Source organism: Garra rufa, chromosome 18 (genome assembly GCF_049309525.1).
Source record: "Garra rufa chromosome 18, GarRuf1.0, whole genome shotgun sequence".
Taxonomy (NCBI): domain Eukaryota; kingdom Metazoa; phylum Chordata; class Actinopteri; order Cypriniformes; family Cyprinidae; genus Garra; species Garra rufa.
The window spans coordinates 24908107-24934490 of record NC_133378.1 but is presented as its reverse complement, the minus strand read 5'-3'; the positions used below and the strand labels follow the sequence as shown (position 1 = coordinate 24934490).

Below are 26384 nucleotides of genomic sequence, written 5' to 3'. Positions count from 1 at the left end.
TGTAGTGTTCTGAAACCATTAGGTTTGTGATCTGCTCTCTCACTTTCTATAAAGGTAACAGGAATTACTTGACCAAACATCCTCTCCGCCAACAGCCTCTTTGCTAAGAAACACCTGATATATTTGACTAGCTCTTATCTCTCTCTCTTTCAGTCTCTCTTTCTCACACTCCTCCAAATCTCTCTTTCTCTCTCACAGCTTCTCCCCACCCCCATCACCAACAACTTTTCGTCTCCTCTCCCTCCCAGCTGTTGCCCTTGTTTGTCTTTCCCTTTCCCCATGGGCTCAGAGTTTCCTGTAGGGCTGGGCAGCCTCATCTCAGACGTTTGTTCCAGAGAGGGCCTCGATCTCCAGTACTATACTTCTCAAATCTGTGCACTTTCTTTCTACGCCATCTTAAATATAAGAGCAGTTTGTCCTAAAATGGAATATATACTTCAATAAAGCTTAAAGGAACACCACTCTTTTTGGAAATAGGCTCATTCTCCAACTCCCCCCGAGTTAATAAGTTGAGTTTTACCGTTTTGAAATCCATTCAGACGTTCTCCTGTTCTGACGATATCACTTTTAGCATAGCTTAGCATAGATCATTGAATCCTATTAGACCAATAGCATCACGTTCAAAAATGACCAACGAGTTTCAATATTTGTCCTATTTAAAACTTGACTCTTCTGCAGTTATATCGTGTACTAAGACCGGTGGAAATGCAAAGCTTCAATTTTCTAGGCTGATAAGATTAGGAACTACACTCCCATTCCGGCGTAATAGTCAAGGAAGTTTGCTGCCATAATATGGCCGAAGCAGGAGCAGTAATACCACGCAGCACATGTGCAAATGCTAAACTAGCTGGGAACTCATTTCTGATAATACTCCGCCTGCTTCGGCCATATTACGGCAGCAAACTTCCTTGACTATTACGCCGGAATGGAAGTGTAGTTCCTAATCTTATCAGCATAGAAACTCGCAGCTTTGCATTTCCACCGGTCTTAGTACACGATATAACTACAGAAGAGTCAAGTTTTAAATACAACAAATATGGAAACTCGTTGGTCATTTTTGAACGTGATGCTACTGGTCTAATAGGATTCAATGATCTATGCTAAGCTATGCTAAAAGTGATATCGCCAGAACAGGAGAACGGCTGAATGGATTTCAAAACGGTAAAAATCTACTTATTAACTCGGGGGGAGTTGGAGAATGAGCCTTTTTCCAAAAAAAGTGGAGTGTTCCTTTAAAGGGCATCTATTATGCCCCTTTTTACAAGATGTAATATAAGTCTCAGGTGTCCCCAGAATGTGTCTGTAAAGTTTCAACCCAAAATACCCCACAGATCATTTATTATATCATTTTGAAAATGCTTATTTTGAGTGGAAGCAGAAACATGCTGTTTTTGTACATGGCTCTTTAAATGCAAATGAGCTGCTGTTACCCGCCCCCTTTTCCAGAATAGGGCTGTGCCTTTACAGCTCAGATACTCTCAAAAAACATCTGTTTGGTTTTGATTATCATGTCTATCATACTAAAAACATTTGTTTTAAAGCCATCAGTTTAAAATTCTGACATACAGTTTTCTAAGCACACACATCAGAAGCACTCGCACTTTTCTGACACACTGCATGCGAGTTCGAAACTAAGTTCTCTTTCATGTTTTATTGCGCTTAATCTGTCAAATACACACAAGTTTATGTTAAAAAAACATAAGTTATAAAACCACAGCCGGTTATGTCTGTGAAGGTCATGGCATTAGAACTGGTACGGTTGCCATCTGGTACGTTTGTGAAAACAAAATGGCGGCACCGTGGGTGGAAACGTGCAGATTGAGGGGTGGCAATATTATAGTAAAATCCCCTTCCTATGTCACTAGGGGAGTGAAATCTGAGCGGATTCTCTGTTTTACATGCTTGAAGAGAAAATCTTACCAAAACAAAGTTACTGGGTTTTCCTTTTTCATGTTTTCTGGGTTGGTACCCAATTATAGAACTTAACATGGAAAAAGTCAGATTTCCATGATATGTGCCCTTTAACAAAATGCATCACATTTATATTGGCCAAAATCACATCAAACTGAGCAAGCTATTGATGGTAAACAACAGAAGACTGAATTGTCTTATAATAAGCTAATACATTTAGATTTGAAATTATTTATATAATATTATAGAATGTATTGATATTTTGTTTTAGTTATTTGTGACCCTGGACCACAAAACCAGTCATAAGGTTTTTTTTTTTTTTACATTATTACATCCGAAAGCTGAATAAATAAGCTTTCCATTGATGGAATTGATGGTTTGTTAGGATAACACTTGGCCGAGATACTATTTGAAAATCTAAAATCTGAGGGTGCAAAAAAATCAAAATATTGAGAAAATTGCCTTTAAAAGCTAAATGAAGTTCTTAGCAATGCATATTACTAATCAAAAAAGAAGTTTTGATACATTTACAGTAGGAAATTTACAAAATATCTTAATGGAACATGATCTTTACTTAATATCCTAATAATTTTTTGCATAAAAGAAAAATCAATCATTTTGACCCATACAATGTATTTTTGGCTATTGCTACAAATATGTGCTACTGGTTTTGTGGTCCAGGGTCACATTTTAGTACTTACATTTTCACTTATTTTAATTAGCTGCCAAGGTAGCATTTCTAAATTTCATTCAAGTTTGCTAAAGGTTTTCATATATTTTTTTATATTTCATTTTAGCTTTTTTTTTCAATTACTCAAAATGACTTTATTAGTTTTAAGTTACGACACTGCATTGCAGTTAAACAGATTTATAAACATGCTGAAAAAAACATTTCTTAAATTTCTGAGTTAACCTTTTAACTAAATTCAAACCATTTTAAATGTACTTTCTGATGAAGTCAAATCAAATCAAGTGGAAATACATGAAAGTACTAAGTAATGTGTGGTTAAAATGTTAACTACTGTAGATAAAAAACAAAAAATTTTATACAAAAAATATTATTTGTTGTGTATACTTTGTGGACATCTAGGTGGGAGAAGCCAAAGCCAAAATCTCTCGTCAAACGCTTCCCTACTTTTTATCAGCCCTAAAAGGAAGTGAGGTCCAGGCAGGGAAAGAGGCGAGGAGGGGGATTCATCATGCCTAGCTGTTGGAAACACTGCAGTTGGTTAACAAAAAAGAGCTTTGTTTGAAACCCAAACCTCTGTTGAGTTTATGTCATTACATTCCACCAACATCTTCAAACATGAAAGCACTGATCTGATGGTGACAAAGTGATATGAGATTTATTCAGAAAGATGAATTCTCTATATACCAACAAAAACACAAGGAATGAGAACCAGTACCAAGATGAAGAACGAGCACCCCTCTGGCGCTGCACCAAAATGTTATAAAATACCAAAAACGTCTCATGAATAGAAATGTGTGATTTACACAATGTCTACTAAATCAAGATGCTCTATAGGCTTATCCAAAAACACTTCGTGTTGAAATGAATGCGAATTATCTGCCAGCAGTGCATTTCTAACCTCCTCATAAAGGGTCAAACCAGGACGCTCAAAGTCTGAGATTTCCTCTCCCACACATTCCTTCTGTTTTTAATGCATTTTCTGCTCTTATTATACATCTTGAGTTCCTCTCCAACTGCTGATGAACTTGAACTTACTTGCCTCCACCATTCCTAATCCTAAATGCATTTCCACAGGAAAAGGGATTGTTAAAAGACACTTACGGTTGACAGAGCTTGACCAGGTCCTGGTCCGTGGTTCCTGGATGGAGACCACGGATATACAGGTTGGTTTTGCTCAGCTGGTCTCCACCACTACTGCTTCCATTACTGCTGCTGGTGGTGTTGGGACTGGGCGGCGCCATCTGCTGGGTGGAGGACGCATACGCCTGCTGTGAAAACAGTGATAAGATACAATACAACGCTATTAGAATAAAATGTCAAAGGGCTTTTCCTTTCAAATCTGTGACTTCTGCAGGAGTTATTGTGCTGACCATTAGTGACTCAGAATTGAAATGACGGGAGAATAGCAGGAATATTTATACACATACTTAACCTTTAAAAAATTAGTTCACTCGCAAATTTAAATTCTGTGATTATTACTCACCCTCATGTCATTGCAAACCCATACGCTGTTTTTCCATGGAACGCAGAGAAATTTCCATGCAACGACAGTTCATAGAGACAAAAATCTACCTATAAACGTAGTTGTGTGCTATATATAGTCTTTTTGAAGCCACACAAAAGCTTTGTGTGGAAAAACTGAACAACATTGTATTCATTATTTGCTGTTAAAGGGATAGTTCATCCAAAAATGAAAATTCTGGCCCAGAAAGGTAGTAAGGACATTGTTAAAATCAGCCTGATCTCATGACAAAAACGTACTTGTGGGAACTTTTTCCAAGACGCAAAATACGTACCGCCATGTACGTTTCGTGTCATATTCAATGTGAAATGTCCACAGAGTGGCACTACAAGAGTGTTATTTTACGTGATGTTGGTTTTGTACGTGTCACCACAATTCTGACTTAAAATGTCCATTAAGTGGCGCTATAACTCTAATTCTCTGTGACGTTTTAAAATAACATACCATCTGCACTACACCTAAACCTACTCGATAGTTTGAACAAAAGCGAATTGATGTAAAAACGCAATGTTTTTCACGTCGTCAAAATAGTCCATCTGCCATCAGTGGTTCAACCATAATTTTACGAAGCTACAAGAATACTTTTTGTACGCAAAGAAAACAAAAATAACGACTTATTCAACAATGAATCTCCTCTGCATCACCGTAGCGCCATTTTGGATAGTATCCCTTGGACGCAAACAGCATATGCTGTTCTCTGTCAGCGGCAACACACGGATACATTTTCTATGTTTATTTATGCTTTGATTCGAACGAAAACAGCATATCCGCGTGACGTAGCTGACAGAGAACAGCATACACTGTTTGCGTCCAGGAGATACTATCCATAATGACGCTACGGTGACGTGGAGGAGACGAATTGTTGAATAAATCATTATTTTTGTTTTCTTTTTCTATAAAAAGTATTCTTGTAGCTTCATAAAATTATGGTTGAATCACTGATGGCAGATGGATTGTTTTGACTTTTCTGGGCCTTGACAGTGTTATTTACCTGGCAGTCAATTGGACAGTTACAAACTTGCCGGTTTTCATCCAAAATATCTTAAATTGTGTTCCGAACACAAACAAGGCTTTTACAGTGATTATTGACAAAATTTTCATTTTGGGGTGAAGTAACGCTTTAAAATAGTCCATGCGACATCAGTGGTTCAACGTTTTGTGCAAAAAGAAAACAAAAATAATGACTTATTAACAATTTCTTCTCTTCCGTGTCTTCACCATAGCATTCACAAGAGTACCACAATGTAAGCATGTGGTAGCCTGGCAAGCCAGACCCACATAAATGTAGGGTCTGGGCACTCTCCATAGACAGGGCTCAACTGGAGGGGTGGGATAAACGGTTGTCTTTCAAACTCCTCTCCACGCAATAGGATAGCGCTACAACCAATCAGAGACTTAGTCGGTCAGGTGACGTAGTCAGAGCGACGAAGATTTTTAACAAAAATCAGTGCACTGTGCAGTCTGTCAGCTAAATAATAGACATAGATGGGCACTAAACCTTTAAAAGTAAACAAAAACATGCACAGACAAATCCAAATTACACCCTGCGGCTCGTGACGATACATTGATGTCCTAAGACACGAAACGATCGGTTTTTGCAAGAAAATTAACAGTATTTATATAATTTTCTTTTTACCTTTGATACAAACCCACGTCCATCTGTCATGAGCACGAGTTTAGCATATCTATGATTCGACTCGTCACATGTGAACGCGCTTTGATGTACTATACGCAAACACCGAAAGGGGAAATATGTAAAAAAAAAAGTCCAGGATGAGTTTGCGCAAGCAAACGTAATCTTTTTCAGCTTTAAATGGGTTTGAACAACCAGGGCAAGCGCAAGTAATTACCATTTTGAATAGCCGCTATATCCACAATCTCTTGTGCTGTGTAAACAATGAGTGTCGTATGCACGCCAAAGATCGCTTCCGGTGTTTGCGTATTCTACACCACAGCGCGTTCAGATGTAACGAGCTCCTGCTCAGGACACATGGACGTGGCTGTGTATCAAAAGTAAAAAAATATATATAAATACTGTTCAGTTTTCCACGCGTAATTCACGGAACCAGGAATTCATGTCTGACTGAACTTATGGTCGCAGGTCAGACGTCATCATGTTAAGCCCGCCCACCGACTCGTGATTGGCCCGGTACATCTTGGATTTTTCGGAAATTTAAGTGAATTGAGAGTAACTAGACTGACCTTAGAAGCAAATGTAATTTGCTGCCGCTAGGGGCGCGTCTAGATTCTAGGCTAAGCATGTGGTGCTGCTGATGCAGGAGCTGGCGTTCTGACGTAGAACGTCTGTCTCTCTTAGTTTATAGTCTGTATATTCTGGTTCAAATAAGTAAAGATGGGCAAAAAATTGTAAGTCATCCTCTCCGTCGAAGATATGATTTTGAAGACTGTTTTATGTACAGCATGCGTCGTCTTCTGCTTTTAAACAGGGTGCAGCAAAACCGGGTTCTACGTCAGAAAGCCAGCTTCTGCATCAGCAGCACCACAAGCATACGTTGTGTTACTCTCTTGAATATGCATCGAAGACTGACACAGAAGAAAAGAAATAGTTAAATAAAGTCATAATTTTTGTTTTCAGCTTCATAACATTACTGTCGAACCACTGATGTCACATGGGCTATTTTATCAATGTCCTTACTACCTTTCTGGGCCTTGAACGTGTCAGTTGCGTTGCTGTCTATGCAGGTTCAGAAAGCTCTCGCATTTCATCAAAGATATCTTAATTTGTGTTCCGAAGATGAACACAGGCATTATGAGTTTGGAACGGCATGAGGCAGAATGGCAGAATTTGAATTTTTGGGTGAACTCTCTCTTTAATTCCCTTCTCAGAAGTCATTTTGATTGGATCATTGAATCAGTGAGTGAAACTGGAGAATCATATACTTTAAGACCGTTAAAGGCTCACTGAAGTACTTTGAAACACATTATTCTATGTGTTGACAAAATTTCAACTGAAACAGGAAGACAGGGTGTGACATATGAAGCATCCCTGCCCACCTTTTTTAAATAGCCAATAACGTTTCGCTTCGTTTCACAGCTTGGGCCAGAGCCACTTAGCTCACCAGATATGGGGCAGAGCCACCTATCATGGGACAGTAAAGTGTCCATCTAATGCACACTTTGCCAGAAGTAGCAAGTCATCCATGTACTTTTCGCCTACTGTTTTATGAATACTGCAAATTCAGACATGCTATTCATTTCACATACTGTTTGTCGCCTACTATATAGCAAAGTATGTGATTTCAGGTGCAGCCAGAGTCTCAAAAGAATAGTTACTTTACAAATCTGTATCAGACTGATCAGTTTCTCACTGGTTGAATTATTCAGCTTTTGAGTTAAAGCTATCCATCCTTACTCTTCAATGTGAAATATTCTGGTTCACTAGCCGCTATAGGGAAGAATAACAACCTGCAGTAAACAGTAAAACTGTCTGCACTACAAACCAGTGTGTTCATAATTAAGATAATACAGTAAAATAATATGGTAAGACACCAATTTGCAATATCAAGTAGCAAAATGAACTCTTTTGTATCGGTAAAAATAGCAGGACGTAAATGAGACCGGAAGCCAGACCCATTAAATTTACAAATGCCTGTGCTCGCTCTCTGAAATGTGACCCTGGACCACAAAACCAGTCATAAGGGTGGATTTTTTTAAACTGGGATTTATACATCGTTTGAAAGTGAATTAATAAGCTTTCCGTTGATGTATGGTTTGTTAGGATAGGTATACTGAGAAAATCACCTATAAAGTTGTCCAAATGAAGTTCTTAGCAATGCATATTACTAAACAAAAATTACGTTTTGATATATTTATAGTAGAAAATTTACAAAATATCTTCATGGAACATGATCTTTACTTTATATACTAATGATTGTTTGGCATAAAAGAAAAATCAATAATTTTGACCCATTCAGTGTATTTTTGGCTATTATGTAGTGTGGTCCAGGGTCACAAATAAGGTGGATTGTAAGGCTCAAAAAGACTTGAAAGTTGAAATGTGGGTTTGTAACAACATGAGTGTGACTAAAAAATGATAGAATTGTCATATTTGGTTGAACTGTGCCTTTTAAAATGTGATTTGGTTTACATAAACAAGCAGAATCTGAAACAGAAAGTGCCTCTGATTGTTGTTGTGTCCAAAGCCTGGGGCTTTCCCTCTCCTGAGAGGTTCTGTTAGTTTTCTAATTAACTCCTCATCAGTCAGAGGGGCAGGCAAGGATGAAGTATTTCATTAGTCAAGCCTGTGAAATCAAATCTCAGACAGGGAACAATGGGCCAGTTTAATACATGCCACAAGTTCACTGGTTTGGCTGAGATTGTTGGAAAAAGGGGGCGACGGGCACATCGAGAAGTGCCCGCACAAACGTTATGTCATATATAGGGCTCTTGTCTTTTGCTCTCCTCTTGAGCCGGTTGAACTTAGTTATAGAAGCCTGTCTAATTGAGATCTGAGCTTGTTAGCGTTGAGCGCTAATCCCTCTCATGTGCTGGGTGCAGTCAGAAAGCACTGTCTCATTAGGACCGCTCTAGATGGCTAACCCTGCCTCTGCATGGGAAAACAGATGACTGAACCACTGCCCCCCCACTAAGCCCATCTGCCCCGCAACGCTGTTCAAGGTTGAGCAGTGCCACACACCTAACAACACCAGTCTTCCTCACACAAACACTACATGTAAAAAATAACAAAACCTCCCTAATGACTTCAATCCAGATAAACATGTTGTTCAAATCAAGTTCAAATGGTATTAATATTTCACAATATTTACAGTATTTTTGATCAAATAAATGCAGCCTTAATGAGCGTAAGAGACTTCTTTCAAAAGCATTAACAAAAATTTTACCAAGCGCAAAACTTTTGAATGGTAGTGCATATATAATATTGTGGAAATATTAGGGAGGTTTTGTCAGGTTTAGCTCAATTCTGCAGAATTTTTTTTATCCTGTAAAAAGTGTTTTCATAGTCATAAATAAAGATTTTTGGAGTATGTTTTACAAGAAAATATTCAAAATGTAATTTTCTTTATAAAATATGTCTTAGCTGCTTGCCATTTTATTGTAATTATTGGTCAAATTTACTCGCAGTGAAAATTGTTTAAACATATTTTTTTGATCATGTGATATATAAACTGTAATTGGAAATTAGATTATATTAATATTTCATGAATGCATTTTTAATTTAACAATATAATTTATAAATATTTTAATTTATTAGTATTTGTAATCATATTTTTGTAGCAATATTTTTTAGATATATTTTAAATTTTAGAATAAGTAGTAGTTATATTTTCTGGTTGGACCAGTGAATTGGTGGCCCAAGAAATAGTTTAAACACATATTTTTATAATTGGATATATTAATATGTAAAAAATACAAATGTAGTTTTTTATCTTAATATTTAAATAATGTATTTTTGAATTTGAGAATATAATTTTAAAAATATTTTAATTTATTATTATTTTTAATTATATGTATTTTTTATATTTTAAAATAAATCATTTTTTTTTATTTTTATGGTTGGACCAGTGAATATGTTAGTAGGAAAAATAAAAATCTGAAGTGGTGGCCCAAAAAATATATATAATAATATAATAGTAATATAATAATATTAATATATGTAAAATATATAGTAATATTAATATATCACAAATGTATTTTTAAATTGAAGAATATCATTTTATAAATTTTTCTTTTATTATTATTTTTTAATATTAATAATAATAATAATTATATATATATATTAGGGCTGTGCAATATGGACAAAATAATCATATTGCGATTTTTTGAACAAATATTGCGATTGCGATTTTATTTGCGATTTTTTTTTTTTTTTTTTGCTTTTTCAAACAAGGTACATACATACATTCTAAATGTATTCAGTGCACAAGAAGTGCATAACAAAACATTTCACCATGAAATAACAGTATTAAGTTTAATAAAAAAAAAACTGTAGTAAAATTGTCTTTAAAACAGACAACATAAAATAAATAAGCCATTTTACTTTTTTCCCCCGGTACTTTAGCCTACTTTGTGCAATAACGAATACATTCATTTCAGTGGAAAAATAAGTCCAAAACTCTCTATTTTAACATTTTGAGGGTTCTCAAATCTTTTGCTTTTTTTTTTTTTTTTTTTAAATTCTTATGTGTTTTAATTTTTCTGATAATGAAAAAGCATAAACATTTATTTTTAATCAAATGAAAAATAAACCCTTTTCATTTTTGTCAAACAAACAGAAATTTACTGTTAAAATCAATGCATGGAACAAAAATTATATTCAGTTTAAAACGTTTAAATAATAGTTAAGTGGTTAATCTTGTTGTAATATTTTTTTTATCATATATATTGTTTTATGTAAATTATTTAAATAGGAATATATAAACACCTACATTATACTGTACAATAGTAATACAGGACTAATATTGATCTGTTACATGTTAAACCGTACTTTTATTTTGACAGGTTGCAGTGAAGTTTCTGTGTGTATATGATGCTAGTTTTCTCAAATGAAACGGTAAAAGTGAAACTCACAGCAGCAGCGATTTGGCGATTGAGTTTATCTGTTCATGTGAGATGCAAAGGCCAAAAATTAGCGGGAGCGTCACGTGTGCTTCAGTCTGCATGTAGTAAAGAAATAAAACGCTCCCCACCATTCATACATACAGAAGCAAACGAAACATGCAGGATTCATATTAAAACGGTCTTTCTGCATTTCAGTTTTCACAGACACTAGTCCATATCGCGATTTGAATTAAGTGACAGACCAACTTTTGATTTATTAATCCAGAAATCGACGAATTACGTGGCATTCCGCGCTATAGTAAATTAGGTTTTTATGAATGGAGTCCGCGATCCAGTCCGTGTTTTCTTGGAGGAGACATTGTAATCACGCGACCATGAAGAGACAGAAATGCCATGCCTTAGTGTAAATAAGATAAATAACATAAAGCAATTTAGTATGTTTAATAAAAGAACTATGTATAGACCTGTTCTATAGGGAAGATTACCTTAAATGACTTCTATTGTGATCTGGCGCTATATCGAAAATAAAATGAACTTGACGTTCAAGGGGGGCGGGGGGTGCCGTTGGGTGGATAGATAAAATCGCAGCCTTGTGCGGTTTAGAAATCGCATGTGCTTAAATCGCGATTTTTTTGCGATTGCGATTAATTGCACAGCCCTAATATATATATATATATATATATATATATATATATATATATATATATATATATGTGTGTATATGTTAAAAGGAAAAGTAAAAATTTTAAGAATATAATTTTATAAATATTTTATTTTATTAACATTTTTATTCATTTATATTTGTAATATGTTAATATAGTTATGTTTATAGTTATTATATATTTACATATAATATAGTTTTATTTTGTGGTTGGACGAGTGAATATCTGAATATAAGTAGGAAATGAAAAAATCTGTTTGGTGGCCAAAAAAAAATATTAAACACAATTTTCTTTTCATGTGATATATCAATTATCATTGGCAATTAGATATATTTAAAATATAAAAAATATGGACCAGTAAAAAAGTCAAAATCTAAACTGGAGGCCAACTTTTTGTTTGTGTGCACACTGAAATGTACTATAATTGACAACACAAGCAATGTTAAAAAAATATATGTAATTGTATCGTGGGTCACTTTATGCTTGCATTCTGGGAAGAAAAGTTTAGCTATGCATTTTAGTTCTGCTTAACTAAGTTTGCATGCCTTGTATTCTCCTCATGACTTCTCACGACCCATATGGACCCTACACAAACAACTCCCATTCAAGTACATCTGTTAAACCTACAGCTTTAATTCTTGTTCATGTAGAGCAAGTGATATATTAGGTGCAGACATTCCTGGGAGTGCACACGCGTGCTGACAGTGATTCACGCATCGCGACCATCCTCACGTGCTCCATCTGCTGCGACCGCTCTGTTTACTTCGCTTTGCGCTCAATGTATCTGAATGCAGAACAAATCCTTGTCAACATCTAATCGATACCAGCAAACGTGCCCTTGAACATCTCAGTTGCACTATAATGAAACCTGAGAGTCCTCCCTTATTTGCACTTGAGGACAGCACTGCAGTGGAAGCGGCTATAGGCCGCCTCTTCATTTCCATAGATATGCGCAGTGTGGTAATGAGAGCATGGCGGGGTTTGCACCTCTCTTGATTACTCCATTGCAGTGCCACTAGGGCAGACTCTTGGGAAGGCTTGCAGAAATAGAGGTCACAGGAGGCAGTAAGCAGCTCTGAGGGTTAGCAGGGGATCTGGCTCTAAAGGGCTGGTACCAGGTGTGACTGTGGATGGAAATAAATGGTCTGTCTACTGCTGCAACCTGCATAGGTTACAGCATTGTGAGGCGAGCTTGGGTTTTCCCGGGGAATATGGACATTTAATGACCTACCAACACACATTGCGGCATAATGCAGGCTTCCATAGGAAGTGAAAATAACTGGCATGCATTTTAGATATGGTTACTGCTGGAAGAGAGGTATATGTGCAGTTGGAATCCAATCATTGTACTTTGTGTACATTTATTAGTATTTTTTAGTTTTTCCGATTTCTAAAAATACATAATATACTCTAATAGTCTTAAAGTTTTTGAACAGTCTGCATTAATTTAAACCAAAGTACAGCAAAACATAATTTTTTGAAATATTTTTACTATTTAAAACGACTGTTTTCTATTTGAATATATTTTAAAATGTAATTAATTTCTGTGATTTCAAAGCTGAATTTTTAGCATCATTACTCCAGTCACATGATCCCTCAGAAATCATTCTAATATTCTGATTTGCTGCTCAAAAAACATGTATTATTATTATTATTATGTTGAAAACAGCTGAGTAGATTTTTTTTTCAAGTTTGATGAACAGAAAGTTCAGAAGAACAGCATTTATTTGAAATAGAAATCTTACTGTAATCTTCTAAAGGTTTTTGGCATCACTTTTTGTAAAGCATCCTGTTAATTAAAAGTAGTAATTTCTATCATTTCTTTCCCCAAAACATAAACAATTATACTTAGTGCTGCTCGATTTTGGCAAAAATCATAATCACGATTATTTTGGACAATATTGTAATCACGATTATTTAAACGATTATGACAGGCTCCAAAACTTTACACAGTGATTAATTTAAAGATAGCAATACAGCGAGAAAAAGATACAAAACAAAAAACAAACAGTGCTTTAAAAATACTGAATACTTTTATGCAAGTCTAAAGTAGTCTAACAATACTACAGAAATTGAATTTGAATGTAAAATAAAACAATGTCTTCACTCTAATAGTTAAACATGCTTTGTTTCTTATTAAAACTAAAAACGTCCTTCATTCAAGAGCAGTGAGTGATGTTTCTCGTATAAAACGTATTTTTACGTTTTTTTTTCATATTAGGCACAGAGACAAAAGGAATATTATGTGTTGCCGCTTTAACCACACGGACCCATTATACTGTTACGCACGGATTTTCATTTTCAACTGTTTATGTTCATTTAAGACATAACTGACAAGAGTTTACATGAATAATCACCAAGCCCCTCATTTTGAAATATTTTTGCAATATTTTGGTGTATTTGACCGTTTAGGCGCGCACCTTGAGCTAAAAGATAACTTTCATGTCCGTGTTCTGGTCCGTCTCTGAGCGCATTAACAAAGGACAGCGCAAGTTTTCTTACGTGCTATTAAAAACACAACATCAAAGAAACATTAATAAATCAAGCACGTCCCATTTTATGAAAGCCACCTTACATGATTTAGCTGATTTGCATGTGAAATTTGGCTTTTATGGAGGAGCGAAAGCGCACCACTGGTAAAAGGGCAGAATGGGGCGCAATAATCATTTCATCTCGATTACTGCATTTTCATGATCGTTTGAAGCAGAAATCGAAATCGAAACCGAATTTCGATTAATTGCACAGCCCTAATTATACTGACTCTAAGCTTTTGAATGGTATAGTGTATAATGTTCTAAAAGCTTTTTATTTTCTAAACAAATGCTGGCTCTTTCTAGCCTGGGTTTCCCCATCCTGCCTTGCGAAGCGCGATTTTATTCACGCTTCTAGTCTAGTCTGGAAACCATGGACCTAATTTTCACCTAAGATAGGGAACCAATCACAGAACGGGGAGGGAGCAGCAAGACGATGACGCCTTCTATGCGACTCACCGAAGCAGTTTGTTACTATGGATCCAGCACCCCACTGTTAAGCAATTTAGAAACAAAGGTTATTGGAAGTTTAATGCTGGTCTTTTACAAAATGAAGAATTTTGTAGCAAAATTAAAGAATTGATACGTAGTATAGAGATAAATGATTCTTTTGATTGTAATATAAGTAAATGGGAATTTGTAAAATTTAAAATTAGGGATTTTTCCATAAGGTTCTCTAAGAAAATTATTAAAGAAAAAAGGGAGTTTGAAAGTACCCTAATTCATGAAGTAAGTCAGTGTTGTAATAAACCTGTTTTAAATAATGAGGAAAAAAATAGGGTGATGGAGCTTCAGAATAAATTAGATAATCTTTATCTTGAGAGGGCCCAAGGGGCCTTTGTAAGGTCGCGGGCCAGGTGGATTGAGGATGGCGAAAAGAATTCTTCATACTTTAGTAATTTAGAAAAAAATAGACAGCAAAGAAACTCCATTGAGAGTTTAATGATTCATGATGAAGAATGCAAAGATTCTAGTAGAATTGAAAAAGAGGTGTTTTTGTTTTATTCTAAATTATATTCTTCAGAATTTTCCTCTGATGAATCAGATTGTTTTTTTGATAAAATTCAAAACTATATTCCACATATTGAGAATTCTTTTAAAATGGTATGTGATTCAGATCTTAGAATTGAAGAATTGGACTCAGTTGTGACGAAGTTGCCGTTAAACAAATCTCCAGGGACAGATGGGCTCACTAATAATTTTTTTAAATTTTTTTGGCAGGATTTGAGGAATTTATTATTTAATGCCCTAAACGAATGCATTGAAAAGAAAGAGTTGATGGAAAGTATGAAGCAAGGCTTAATTACACTGATTCCTAAGGCCAGTAAAGATAAAAGATTTTTAGAAAATTTGAGGCCTATCACTTTACTCAACACTGATTATAAACTTTTTTCTGGTGCCATTGCTGCTAGACTGAAAAAAGGCATTTCTTCCATAATTAGCGAGACACAATCAGGTTTTTTGGAGGGAAGGTCAATTCACAACAATATTAGATTGGTTTTAGATTTACTCGATTATAGTGAGATGATTCAGGGTAGGGGATTTCTTATTTTTTTAGATTTCTATAAAGCTTTTGATGCGGTGGAGCATCCATTTATTTTGAAAACATTGATGCATTTTGGGTTTGGAGCAAGATTTATAAATTTAATTGAAATGTTATATAACGGTATAAATAGCTCTGTAGCTCTAGGTCATGGAACTTGTACAAGATTTCCAATTAAAAGGGGAATTCGTCAAGGTTGCGGTAGCTCTCCATTATTGTTTATAATGGTCGCTGAGCTATTAGCGATATTGATTAAAAATAATGATATTAAAGGGTTAACAGTGTTAGATAGGCAAATAATAATAAGTCAATTCGCAGATGACACTACATTATTTTTAAAAAATGAACAACAAATTCCTCTAGCTCTACATTCTGTTAATGTGTTTTCTAAAGCTTCTGGGCTGCATCTGAATCTAAAGAAATGTGAAATGTTAACTTTACATGAGCTTCCTCTGCAATCACTATTTAATATCCAAATTAAGAAGGAAGTTAAATATTTGGGGTTGGTTATTTCTAAAGAGAGAGAAATAATGGAGAATAAAAATGTATGGAATAACATAGATAAATGTAAATCAATATTGAATCGATGGCTGCAGAGGGATCTTTCAATCTTTGGGAGAGTTCTTTTGTCTAAAATGGATAGTCTGTCCAGACTCATATACCCAGCCTTTTCCTTACCCATATCAGCAAGAATGATTAAAGAAGTAAATAAGATGAATTTTAAATTTATCTGGAGGAATAAATGTCATTACATACGAAAAGACGATATGGTTAAAAAGCATGAAGATGGGGGGGTAAATGCGATTGATTTTGATATTATGAATGGTGTACTGAAATTAAAATGGTTAAAATCATTCATTGGTAATGACCAATCTTTTTGGTTTATTATCCCCAATGCAATTTTTAAGAAGCTGGGGGGAATACATTTCTTTTTACGTTGTGATTTTGAGTGTACTTCGTTACCAGTGAAACTTTCTAACTTTCATCAGCAAGTGCTGCTTTATTGGAAATTATTGTTTAAGCATAACTTTACACCTCATAACACTCCAGTTTGGAATAATAGATACATTAAGCTCGGCAGAAAGTCTGTTTATTTTGAGGAATGGGAATCCAAAGGGATATGGGCTATTGCCCATTTTTTGGATGATAATGGAAATTTGTTACTGCATAGTGAGTTTTGTGAGAAATTCCAACTACAGTGTACTGTTAATATTTATAATAAAATGATCAGAGTCATTCCAGTTGCGTTGAGATTAATGGTTAAAGAAGATATTGTTCACTCTCAAGTTTCTCAAGAATTGAGGCAGCTTTCCTTAGAAGGTTTTGACTTTTGTGGAAAAAAATGCACCAATAAGATTATTAGAAATTGTATCTTACAGGTCTATTATCCAAACCCAATTAAAAGGGAATACGTGCTTAAAGATTTTGACACGTTTGAAATTAAAAAAATTAGAAAAATGTATATGTCTTTCCCCCTTCCTCCAAAAGCTAAGGAGGTAAACTTCAAGATTCTAAATGAGATTTACCCTACTAACGAATTCTTAAGATTGAAATTTAAGTTTGATGTAAATAATTGTGTTTTTTGTGAAACCAGTATTGAATCTTTAGATCATGTTTTCTTTTTGTGTGATATGGTACAACCTTTTTGGAGAGAATTGCGTAACTGGTTATGTACCAGGGATGTTGAATTTCCACCACTTGATGTGAAGGTAGTCAGGTTTGGTATATTTCTTGAAAACAAAGACTTTGAATTTGTTATTAATGTCTTGTTATGTTTTGGAAAGTTTTTTATTCACAAGTGCAGATGGTGTAAATCTATACCTAACTTTATTCAGTGGCAGAATGAGGTAAAACTCTTATACAAATCTTTAAAATTGGTTAAGAATAAGAAAGCCCTTAAATTGATTTCTCTCCTAGATCTGTACAATTTATTGTAAAAGCCCTTTTTTTGTATTTTTGTATTTTACTTTTGATATATTATACTTTGTAGTTATCCTTTCTCATCTGGTTTATTTATGCTTTTTTTGTTATTTTTTTTTTTTGGTTATGCTCAACCAAGGCTGAACATGATTGGTTATTTTCTGGATTGTGTTTATGTACCTTGTTTGGTTGTAAATTGTTGCAATAAAAAAAAAAAAAAAAAAAAGTTAAACAACGTGAAAAAAAAAAAAAAAAAAAAAAAAAACTATGGATCCAGCACGGCAGCAGCCGCGAAGTTATCTTTCGTGTCTACACCGGACGTGAGCGGCGTGACCCGACGCAACAAATGACATTAGAACCTATTATGCTGTCTACACTGGATGCGGCGAGACATGGCAAATCCCGACAGTAATCTGCTGCCGCGTTCTATTTATGACGTGCTCACACAAAAGTTTAAATGATTTGCAACGGTCGCCTTGTCGCGTCCAGTGTAGACAGACTTTAGCTGTTGCGGCGCGGCAACTGTCGCGTCCGGTGTAGACACGGCATAGTGTTCTTCTAAGTAGTTTAGAACGCAAGTTTATTTTGAAAAAAAAAGAGCAACTTTTATGCGTTCGCTCTACATACGTCATCCGGTATAATTGAAACGATTGGCTATGAACTACGCACAGGCGCATTTGATAGACATTCGTATCGCCCATTAAACGGCTCTGGGCATTTGTAAACCACGCCTCAAATACGAGAAAATGAACATGTGGTTCCCAGACCACGAATCATGACGAAGTCATAACGTGGTCTGGCGTTAGCCAGGCTAGGCTCTTTCTATTCATCAAAGAATCCTGAAAAAAGTACTGTTTTAAATATTATTAATAGTAATAATAAAAAAATGTTTGTTGAACAGCAAATTAGCATATTAGAATGCTTTCTGAAGGATCATATGACACTGAAGACTGGAGTAATGATGCTTAAAATGTAGCTTTGATCACAGGAATAAATTACATTTTAAAATATATACAAATAGAAAACAGTATTTTAAATAGTAAAAATATTTCAAAATTGCATTTTTTGCTGTACTTTAGATCATATAAAATGCAGGCTTGGTGAGCAGAAGAGACTTCTTTAAAAAAACATTAAAAAACTTTTGACTGGTAGTGTATCTGGGTCACAATGCAATAATATTGTGATTTTTTTAAATGTGTAGTTAGTCGAATTACTCTGGTTTGAGAAATAGATTGGATTCACGATTCACAATTAGATTAGATATTCAAAACTGTGGTGGCTTAATAATATAATACATAATGTAAAAATAAAAAGATTAAATCTTTGCATACGCATACTAAGATGATATTAAAATAATTCAGAATATTGATGTCCCTCAATTCCATTTCTCCAGAGGAGTATTTTTAAGTGACATATATGCTGATTTTTGTGAAATATTGAATTTTTTTCACCCAAACATCGTTTACTGGATTGAAGTTGAAGCGAAGGGACTGAGAACAGCAGAAAAAAAAATCCCTCAGTTGCTCAGTTCTCCACCCTTTTCAAGTTACACTCGCAAATCAGGATTTCATCTTGTCCGGCATTTTCTCAGCCTCTCTGTCTGTATATCTTCTGGCTAATCAAAAATGTCAAACTATCACTTTTAGTAGAAATTAAAAACCAAAAAAGCTTTGCCACAGCTAGTAACCCAGGATCCATGCACAATGTTTGAGATGGGAATTCCAGGAATTCCAAGTCATTTATCTTTGAGCAATCTGCATCCCTGCCAAGAGTGCAGGAAGGAGGGGAATGACTCTCCGTCTAGGCTGCTTGGTTTTCAAAACTGTGTCTTTCAGCAGTGATCCATTCCGTGAAGGAGAATTTCGAAGTGCGTGCATGTGAGTGAACACACATTTCTGTGGTGCTACCAACAGAAACAGACTCTGTCCCAAGGAATCTACAGCATGCGCTGCTGAGTGATTCAAATATTTTTGCACAATCACATAATGTGAAGAAAGGTTTGCAATGTTACAGTTTAAAACTTTTATGTTACAAATCAAGTTTGCCATTTAGTACTATTTAGTTACTATTATTGAATATAGTTTTGCACCATATGCCTTGATTTCCAGCATAAGTGTTGAAATATAGAGTTACATTATAGCTGTAAAATTTAAAACTATCACTAGAAATGAGATATATAGGGCCCTAAGATTTCTGCAATGCGGAAAACGCAGATAAAAGTGCAGAATCCAGTCACAAAAACTGAATTTACTGTATAACTTGTCATGGAATTTGACAAATTTTGGATGGATAAATCAAAAGTAGGTCAGTACACTTAAATCAAAACATGATATGGACTAGTGTGTGAATATTGAGCCGCAAAAATACTATTTAAACAGGAATCCTGCATGTACCACATCTCTGTGTGAATGAATGGCGCAGATGCTTGATTTCGTTTATTACACACATACCTACACATGTGTGACGCTTGCGGTGTTTTTATTAGTACATGAACACAAAAACAATCTCTAGAACTGCTCTGAGAGTCACTTCATGAGCATTTTACCATTTTGTTTGAGAAAAAAACTATCGCCATATCATATACAAACAGAAACTTAAAGGTCTTCACAGCAACCTATCAAAATAAAAGTTCGGTTTAACTTGAAGAAACGGTGACAGAAAAAATGTTTGATGTAATGATAGTACTACTATTACAGATAAAATGTTATTAAAACATTATTTTTTAAGGAATATTTACCAAAATGTATTTACCAGAAAAATGTAAAAACTGTATTTCTGAAAAAAAAAAAAAAAAAGAAACTAAAAAAATAACAATACATATTTTTATAAAAAAACAATCAACTAGTGATGCTTTTGATTATGGAAATTTTATGAAACCATTCAAATAGAATCTAGAACATTAATGGAAAACACAAGAGTTTGGTAAAAATAGAAAAAAAAAAGTAAATTCTGCAAGTTTCATGATTTCAATAAATTAGACATGCTTTTTGTTTATTTTTTTAATTTAACCATTAAAACAGAGTCTAGAAAAATTTAAACAGAATCCAGAAAAATTAAAACGGAAAAAAATGAATGAAGTTCGTTTTATTAATATTTTATTTTTTATTTCTAGAAATTTAAACAATATAGTTTTACAAACATTTCAATTTATTAATATTAAAATTAAATATTTAATATTTTTTATTTAAAAAAATATCAGTTTTATTTTGTGACTGGACCAGTGAATATGTTAGAAGGAAAACTTTAAAAAATCTGAACTGGTGGCCCAAAAAAACCCTTACTGTTGAACTTCTTATTTTTTGCAACTGGCATATATGGGTATGATGTTTTTGGAGTATTACTAAGAAGCATCTATCCACATTTTTCTTCCTGTAAGAGTGGGCATGGCCATTTGCAAATTTTATGGGTCTGGCTTCCGGTCTCATCCACATCCAGCTATTTTTTAGCTGTACAAAACAGCTTGTTTTGCTGCTTGATATTGCAATTTAGTATGTCTTTCCATATTATTTTAATGCATTATCTTAATTATGAACACACTGGTTTGTAGTGCAAACAGTTTTACCATTCACTGCCTCTTGTTATTCTTCTTGTTATTTCCCTGTAGCGGCTAATGAACTAGAAATCTCGCCCATAGGTGGATAGTCGCTGCTCATTGTTCCTCTCAATACTCACATCTCAAAGTTCTCAACTTTACATTGAAAACTGAGTGATTTGCATAAAAAGGGTGTTTCATTACCTGAAAGGTCACAGAATATTTGTAAGACTCTAATGAGCTTCAAAAATTCATACTGTGTAAAGTGATTTGCAACATTTTGCTGCCCCACAGAGTGTCATTCTCCAGTGGATTTTATTCCGCCAGAGCTGACAGCAGTTGGGTGAGTCAGTGCAGCAGTGCTTAGCAGACCTGCAAGGCTTAGGAAGCCTATCTAAGTTTGGGGCACTTAAGGAGGAAATTAGAGACCAGTGGCTGCACTCTCTCACAAATCCAAAAATTTGGGAAAAATTAATGTCCCCTGATAACTCATAGGCACACATTCTGTGGAAATAGTGTTTCAAATTACATTTTCTGCGGAGCTTATCCACACCAAGAATATACATATCTTGCATTTAAGCATGTGAATAGGGCTGTCACGGTTCCTCGATTCAATTCGAGTACTCGATTTAAAAAAAAAATTCTCGATTGCATTTTGCCCGTGTCGAGTAACCAGCAAAATACTGGAAGTGGTGCATATTCCACAGACCAGAATGCATGAAACGCATTATTAGACTATTTTCCGAGGCTGCATGATATATTAAACCCATTTAAAACACATAATAAAGCATAAATTTATTGTGAATTCACAAACACTAAGATTAAATTAAATTAAGATATGCGATACGTTTAATATTTGCGCTTTAATTATTTTAATGCGTTGTAATAGGTTTCGTACGTGTATCTCAGAGCGGCTCCGTTCACAGTAAATGCTGCTCCACACAAACTGCTATCATTTACATGTAAGGAGCATCTGAAACTCCAACTCTGCATGTTGTTGCGAGTCTGAGGTTTATTATAAGATTCATCTGGGAACGCAGTGTGCGCCATTTCATCAGATTTGTAAGGTAAATAATTTATAAATCTATGCAAACACAGGAGAATACATCAATATCCATCTCAATATGCTAAATATTCATTGCGATTTCAAAAATAAAAGCTCACGTTTTGATTTTGAATTGGCCAAATATTAAATATCAAGTAGACATTTGAATTAAATATTGTTTAGTCAATATTAAACAAGGATTAGATCGTACAGTAAAGTGTAAAAACAATCGTCTGGACCATTGGCGCCCCCTGCAGTTTTGATACTTTATTACTTTAGAAATAATTATTATTGCCTCATTGCTATTATACATGTATTTCAAGTCATTTCAAGTCAAAGGATATTGTTTGCTTAGGTCTATTTGTATTACCACAAATTGATTATAATTATCCAATTACTCGATTAATCATCAGAATAATCGACTAATTACTCGATTACCAAAATAATCATTAGTGACAGCCCATCTTGCATTTAGGGTTAAAAATCATTATGGTCAGGGTCAGATTGATCTTGACTTTAGATTTGTTAAAATTAAAATCACACTACATGCTAAAAAAATTGCACTATATGATTAAAAAATATGGTAAAACAGCAAACCTTAAAAGCATTAATACCTCTCACACATTACAAAAAAGTAACTATTTATTTAACCTTTTTTTTATAAACTGTGAATATTATTAATAGCATAGTATTGCAGCTATTAAAAAAAAAACGTTGTCATTTTAAAACAGAGGAGGTGTGTGCTTTCCTAAAGCTCAAACAGTACAGCGTGGTGCTTTCCAGCAAATTAAGCATGCATAAATTGATAAAAAAAATGCACACTTTGGATAAAAGTGTCTGCCAAACGCATAAATCTAAAAGTAAATACTCTCAGAGGCAGAAAACTGACAGAACAAAATACACCAAAAATGTTTCATTTCAGGTCTGTGCAGCTGCCTTTAAAAATGAAATATGAGGGTCAAACTGACCTGAAAACATAATAATCATCATAGAAATTCTGTACGCACACACACTCCACAACACAGTGGAGTGTTAAACCTTTGAAAACACATTCATGACCCAAAATTAGGAAAAAATTCCAAATTTCAAGTATAAAATCATAGGCTAAGCAGTATTTCCAAACACATCAAAATGCCCCACAATATAAGCTTCACAACCTGTCAGATAATTTCCTTATAGCCCACATTCATTGAGAGCTGCAGTATCCCAGCAGAAATACTGTTTAGTAGTTTTACCCACATCTGACATTCTCCCTCTGCATTTTTACACAGCTACACCAACTAAAAATGAATATAGAGGCCCTTAGCTTCACAATACACTACGGCCAGGACTTGTCCAACAAGGACAGCAACCTGAAGCAGTTATCCAAACTGGACTTGTCGTTCTCATTGTTCCCATTGTCAGCAACAACAGCCAGCATTACTCAACAGATAGGTCTGCCTCTAGGCTTTTGGCCAGTAGCCCCCTACTCAAACACAGTTTCACCCAGCCCGTTCCAGCAGGTAAAGTAACCTGACATCACCAGGTGATTTTTTCCATTACAAACAGATGCCCTGAATTCAATTCTGCTTCCAAAAACACAGTCTACCATCTTCACTGCCATCCCTGAGGTGATGCAAATGTAATATCTACATTTCATGGCAATACGCAACCTTTCAGTCATGACAAACATGTCCTCTTTATGGCCGAGGGACATGATGCCCACCTGCCCAACACAGCTTACTTCCTTTCACGCTACTACCTACACTTCCTCCCCCAGCACTCGCCCTGCTGTGCGAGTTATTGAGAAAAGATGCACCACGGGCTCGGACACCTGCCTGCTCAGCGGCTAGGCCGGTGGAAGCTCTGCTGTCAGGCAGTTCAGTGTTTCCTAGAGCAGCACTTAAAAGTAAAGTGTCGGTTTTGTAAAAATCTGAGTGCACGGTTAGCTCTAAAAACAAAAGGACAATGAGGTCAATGAATGTGGTTAACATGTAACTGTGAATCTCAATAGCTTTGGTCTTCTCTTATTTCCTCATAAACTGAACCTCATAGACTGCTTGCATCTATGCGTTGTTTCTGGATTATTTCTTGAGCATGGGCGTAAAGCTGAAATAACATTTAGAGAGCCAAGCTGGATCAGATCACAGGGTGTATGCTTATGAAACTGTTAATGAGTAGACAGACCATCATACCCAATGTCAGTGTCTAATTCTGTAAATAATCAGGCAATAATTCATAAAACGGTCAACATTTTAGTAGTCTTTCTTCGCTTTGCACTGTCGTTTTATTTCGGTGTTAATTAATATGTATTTGTGATGATGACCTTGTAAGGGCATTGAAGATTGCAGATGATAAAGATGGAGTGCTTTGAGTAAACCTGCAAGAAAGCACGCCTGATGTTAAAAAGTGCATATATATGAACTGGCTCGCACAGAATTGCACAGTATTATTGGCATGTGTCAGGTAGAGATTGATAAACGAATAGTAGTACACAATAGCGCCATTGTATCATTGTGGCAGTAAAGTAACTTACTTATGTAATATTTGCATTCATTTGCATACACAAACTCAACAGCAATTCATTCTGAAGTGATAGATACTCATTTTGAGCTTAAGCTCAAAACAGAAAGGTTCAAAACTTACATAAATATAATGTGCTTTAAAAAATTCTATTAGTATTAAGATAGTCGTAATGTTATGTTTGATTTATTTGTGTCAGAAAACAAAGTCAAACTAAAAATCGCTTCTGAATGTAAGTTATTGAAATCTTAATCATTGAAATAACTAGCGACGAATCTTTTATGAAAAAAGGACCCTGGACAGCAAAACCAGTCGATTTTTCTTTTATGCCAAAAACCATTAGGATTTTAAATAAAGATCATGTTCCATGAACATATTTTGTAAATTTCCTACTGTAAATATATCAAAATTTAATTTTTGATTAGTAATATGTATTGCTAAGTACTTCATTTGGACAATTTTAAAGGTGATTTTCTCAATATTTAGATTTTTAGCACCCTCAGATATTCAAATAGTTGTATCTTGGCCAAATATTGTACCATCCTAACAGACCATACATCAATGGAAAGCTTATTTATTAAGCTTTTAAATGATGTATGAATCTCAATTTCCAAAAAAATTGCACTTATGACTGGTTTTGTGGTCCAGGGTCCCATTTGTTATCTATACTGAATAATTCACTGCATGTAGCCTAACCAACATCATATGTGCGTTATTACACATTAACTGCGCCATTAACATGTTATAAAAGCGAATTTAGCGTTTTTTTCCCTTTCATTCTGACCTTTGTCTCTCCGAAAATAAACAGCCCGTAATTCAAAGGCATCCTATGTCGGATTCATTGACTTTCTGTCTCTGCAAAGTCAATCCGAAACCTAAATGTTTCCCGTCATAGTAGTGGGATTTATAGGGGTGGGGCGAATGACTCAACGTAAAACTTGGTTAAACTAATTTTCTTTTTCCCCATCAAGCGATTTTACCTCAGGAATCCCAAATAATACGTCTCTATTCTGATTTACCGCAACGAATCCACAAGCATCGTGTGCCTACAAATAAGTATCTGTCCGTGAACATTTCGGACCGCAAGTTCCGTACAGTCTGTGACTTCTCATCAGCCAGCAGATGAATCTACATTAAGATGCCCACTTTTTAATACACGCCGACTTTAGTAGCCTATCATACTCCACAGCGCTAGATTATCCGGCACATAGCGCGATGATACACTTCAGTATTTTCACGGTTCCACTTTCAAGGACACTGCAGCTCACACTCATGCAATTACACACACAACAGAGATAAGCGACAGAAATGAGCGTTTTCCGCCGGCCCGACCAGCTGACGCCACCGCATGTGAAGAGGGCTTTACCTTTTTACTGGTTCTGCTGGTATAGCCGTTATATGGGTTGATTCCTGTCCTTGGCGGCACAGAGAGCAGCATTTTTACAGCAGCAGCAGCAACAGCAGCAGCAGCGCGCTGTGTCCGGAGCGCCTAGTACAGCCAAAACAGTCAGCTGACGTCACCGGGGACATTCAGCCTGGAGTCTGTGGAAGAGATTGAGTCGCTTACACACACACACACACACACACACACACACACACACACACACACACACACACACACACACACACACACACACACACACACTGCTGTTCATTAGCACACCGCAATAGTACACGCTATTCTGTTCTAAATGGTATTGAAAGTTATACTCTCTTATGAATAACAAAAGAGTTTTGATTTCATATTAACTTTTATTTTTTAAACAAGCATCGTAATGGAGGTAAATCAACCGAAAGACCCATTCTTGAACTTTCTGGAAATCTATGCTGAATTTTCGCAGCTGCACAAACACTATTAAATATGATATTCACTGCTTGTATATGCACCTCTGGGAAGCTGGACATTTACAAATTCAGATTGTAATTCTGTATGGTGATACTCAGAAAAAGCTAAACTAGGGTGCAGTGCACTTCAAAACTGGAAA

The 26384-nt window shown here is 35.3% G+C and overlaps 1 protein-coding gene across 1 annotated transcript in view; it reads right to left on the bottom strand.

Moving 5' to 3' along the window:
- The window catches only part of rbms2b (RNA binding motif, single stranded interacting protein 2b), a 40087-nt gene extending 14113 nt beyond the window's left edge, over positions 1 to 25974 (bottom strand). The window contains exons 1-2 of the mRNA XM_073822692.1: positions 25766 to 25974; positions 3704 to 3870 (exon numbers count right to left, since the gene is read on the bottom strand). Of these exons, the coding sequence (XP_073678793.1) occupies positions 3704 to 3870; positions 25766 to 25837 (239 nt within the window). The 5' untranslated portion in view covers positions 25838 to 25974. The remainder of the gene's footprint in view (positions 1 to 3703; positions 3871 to 25765) is intronic.
- Positions 25975 to 26384: the final 410 nt, after the last annotated feature.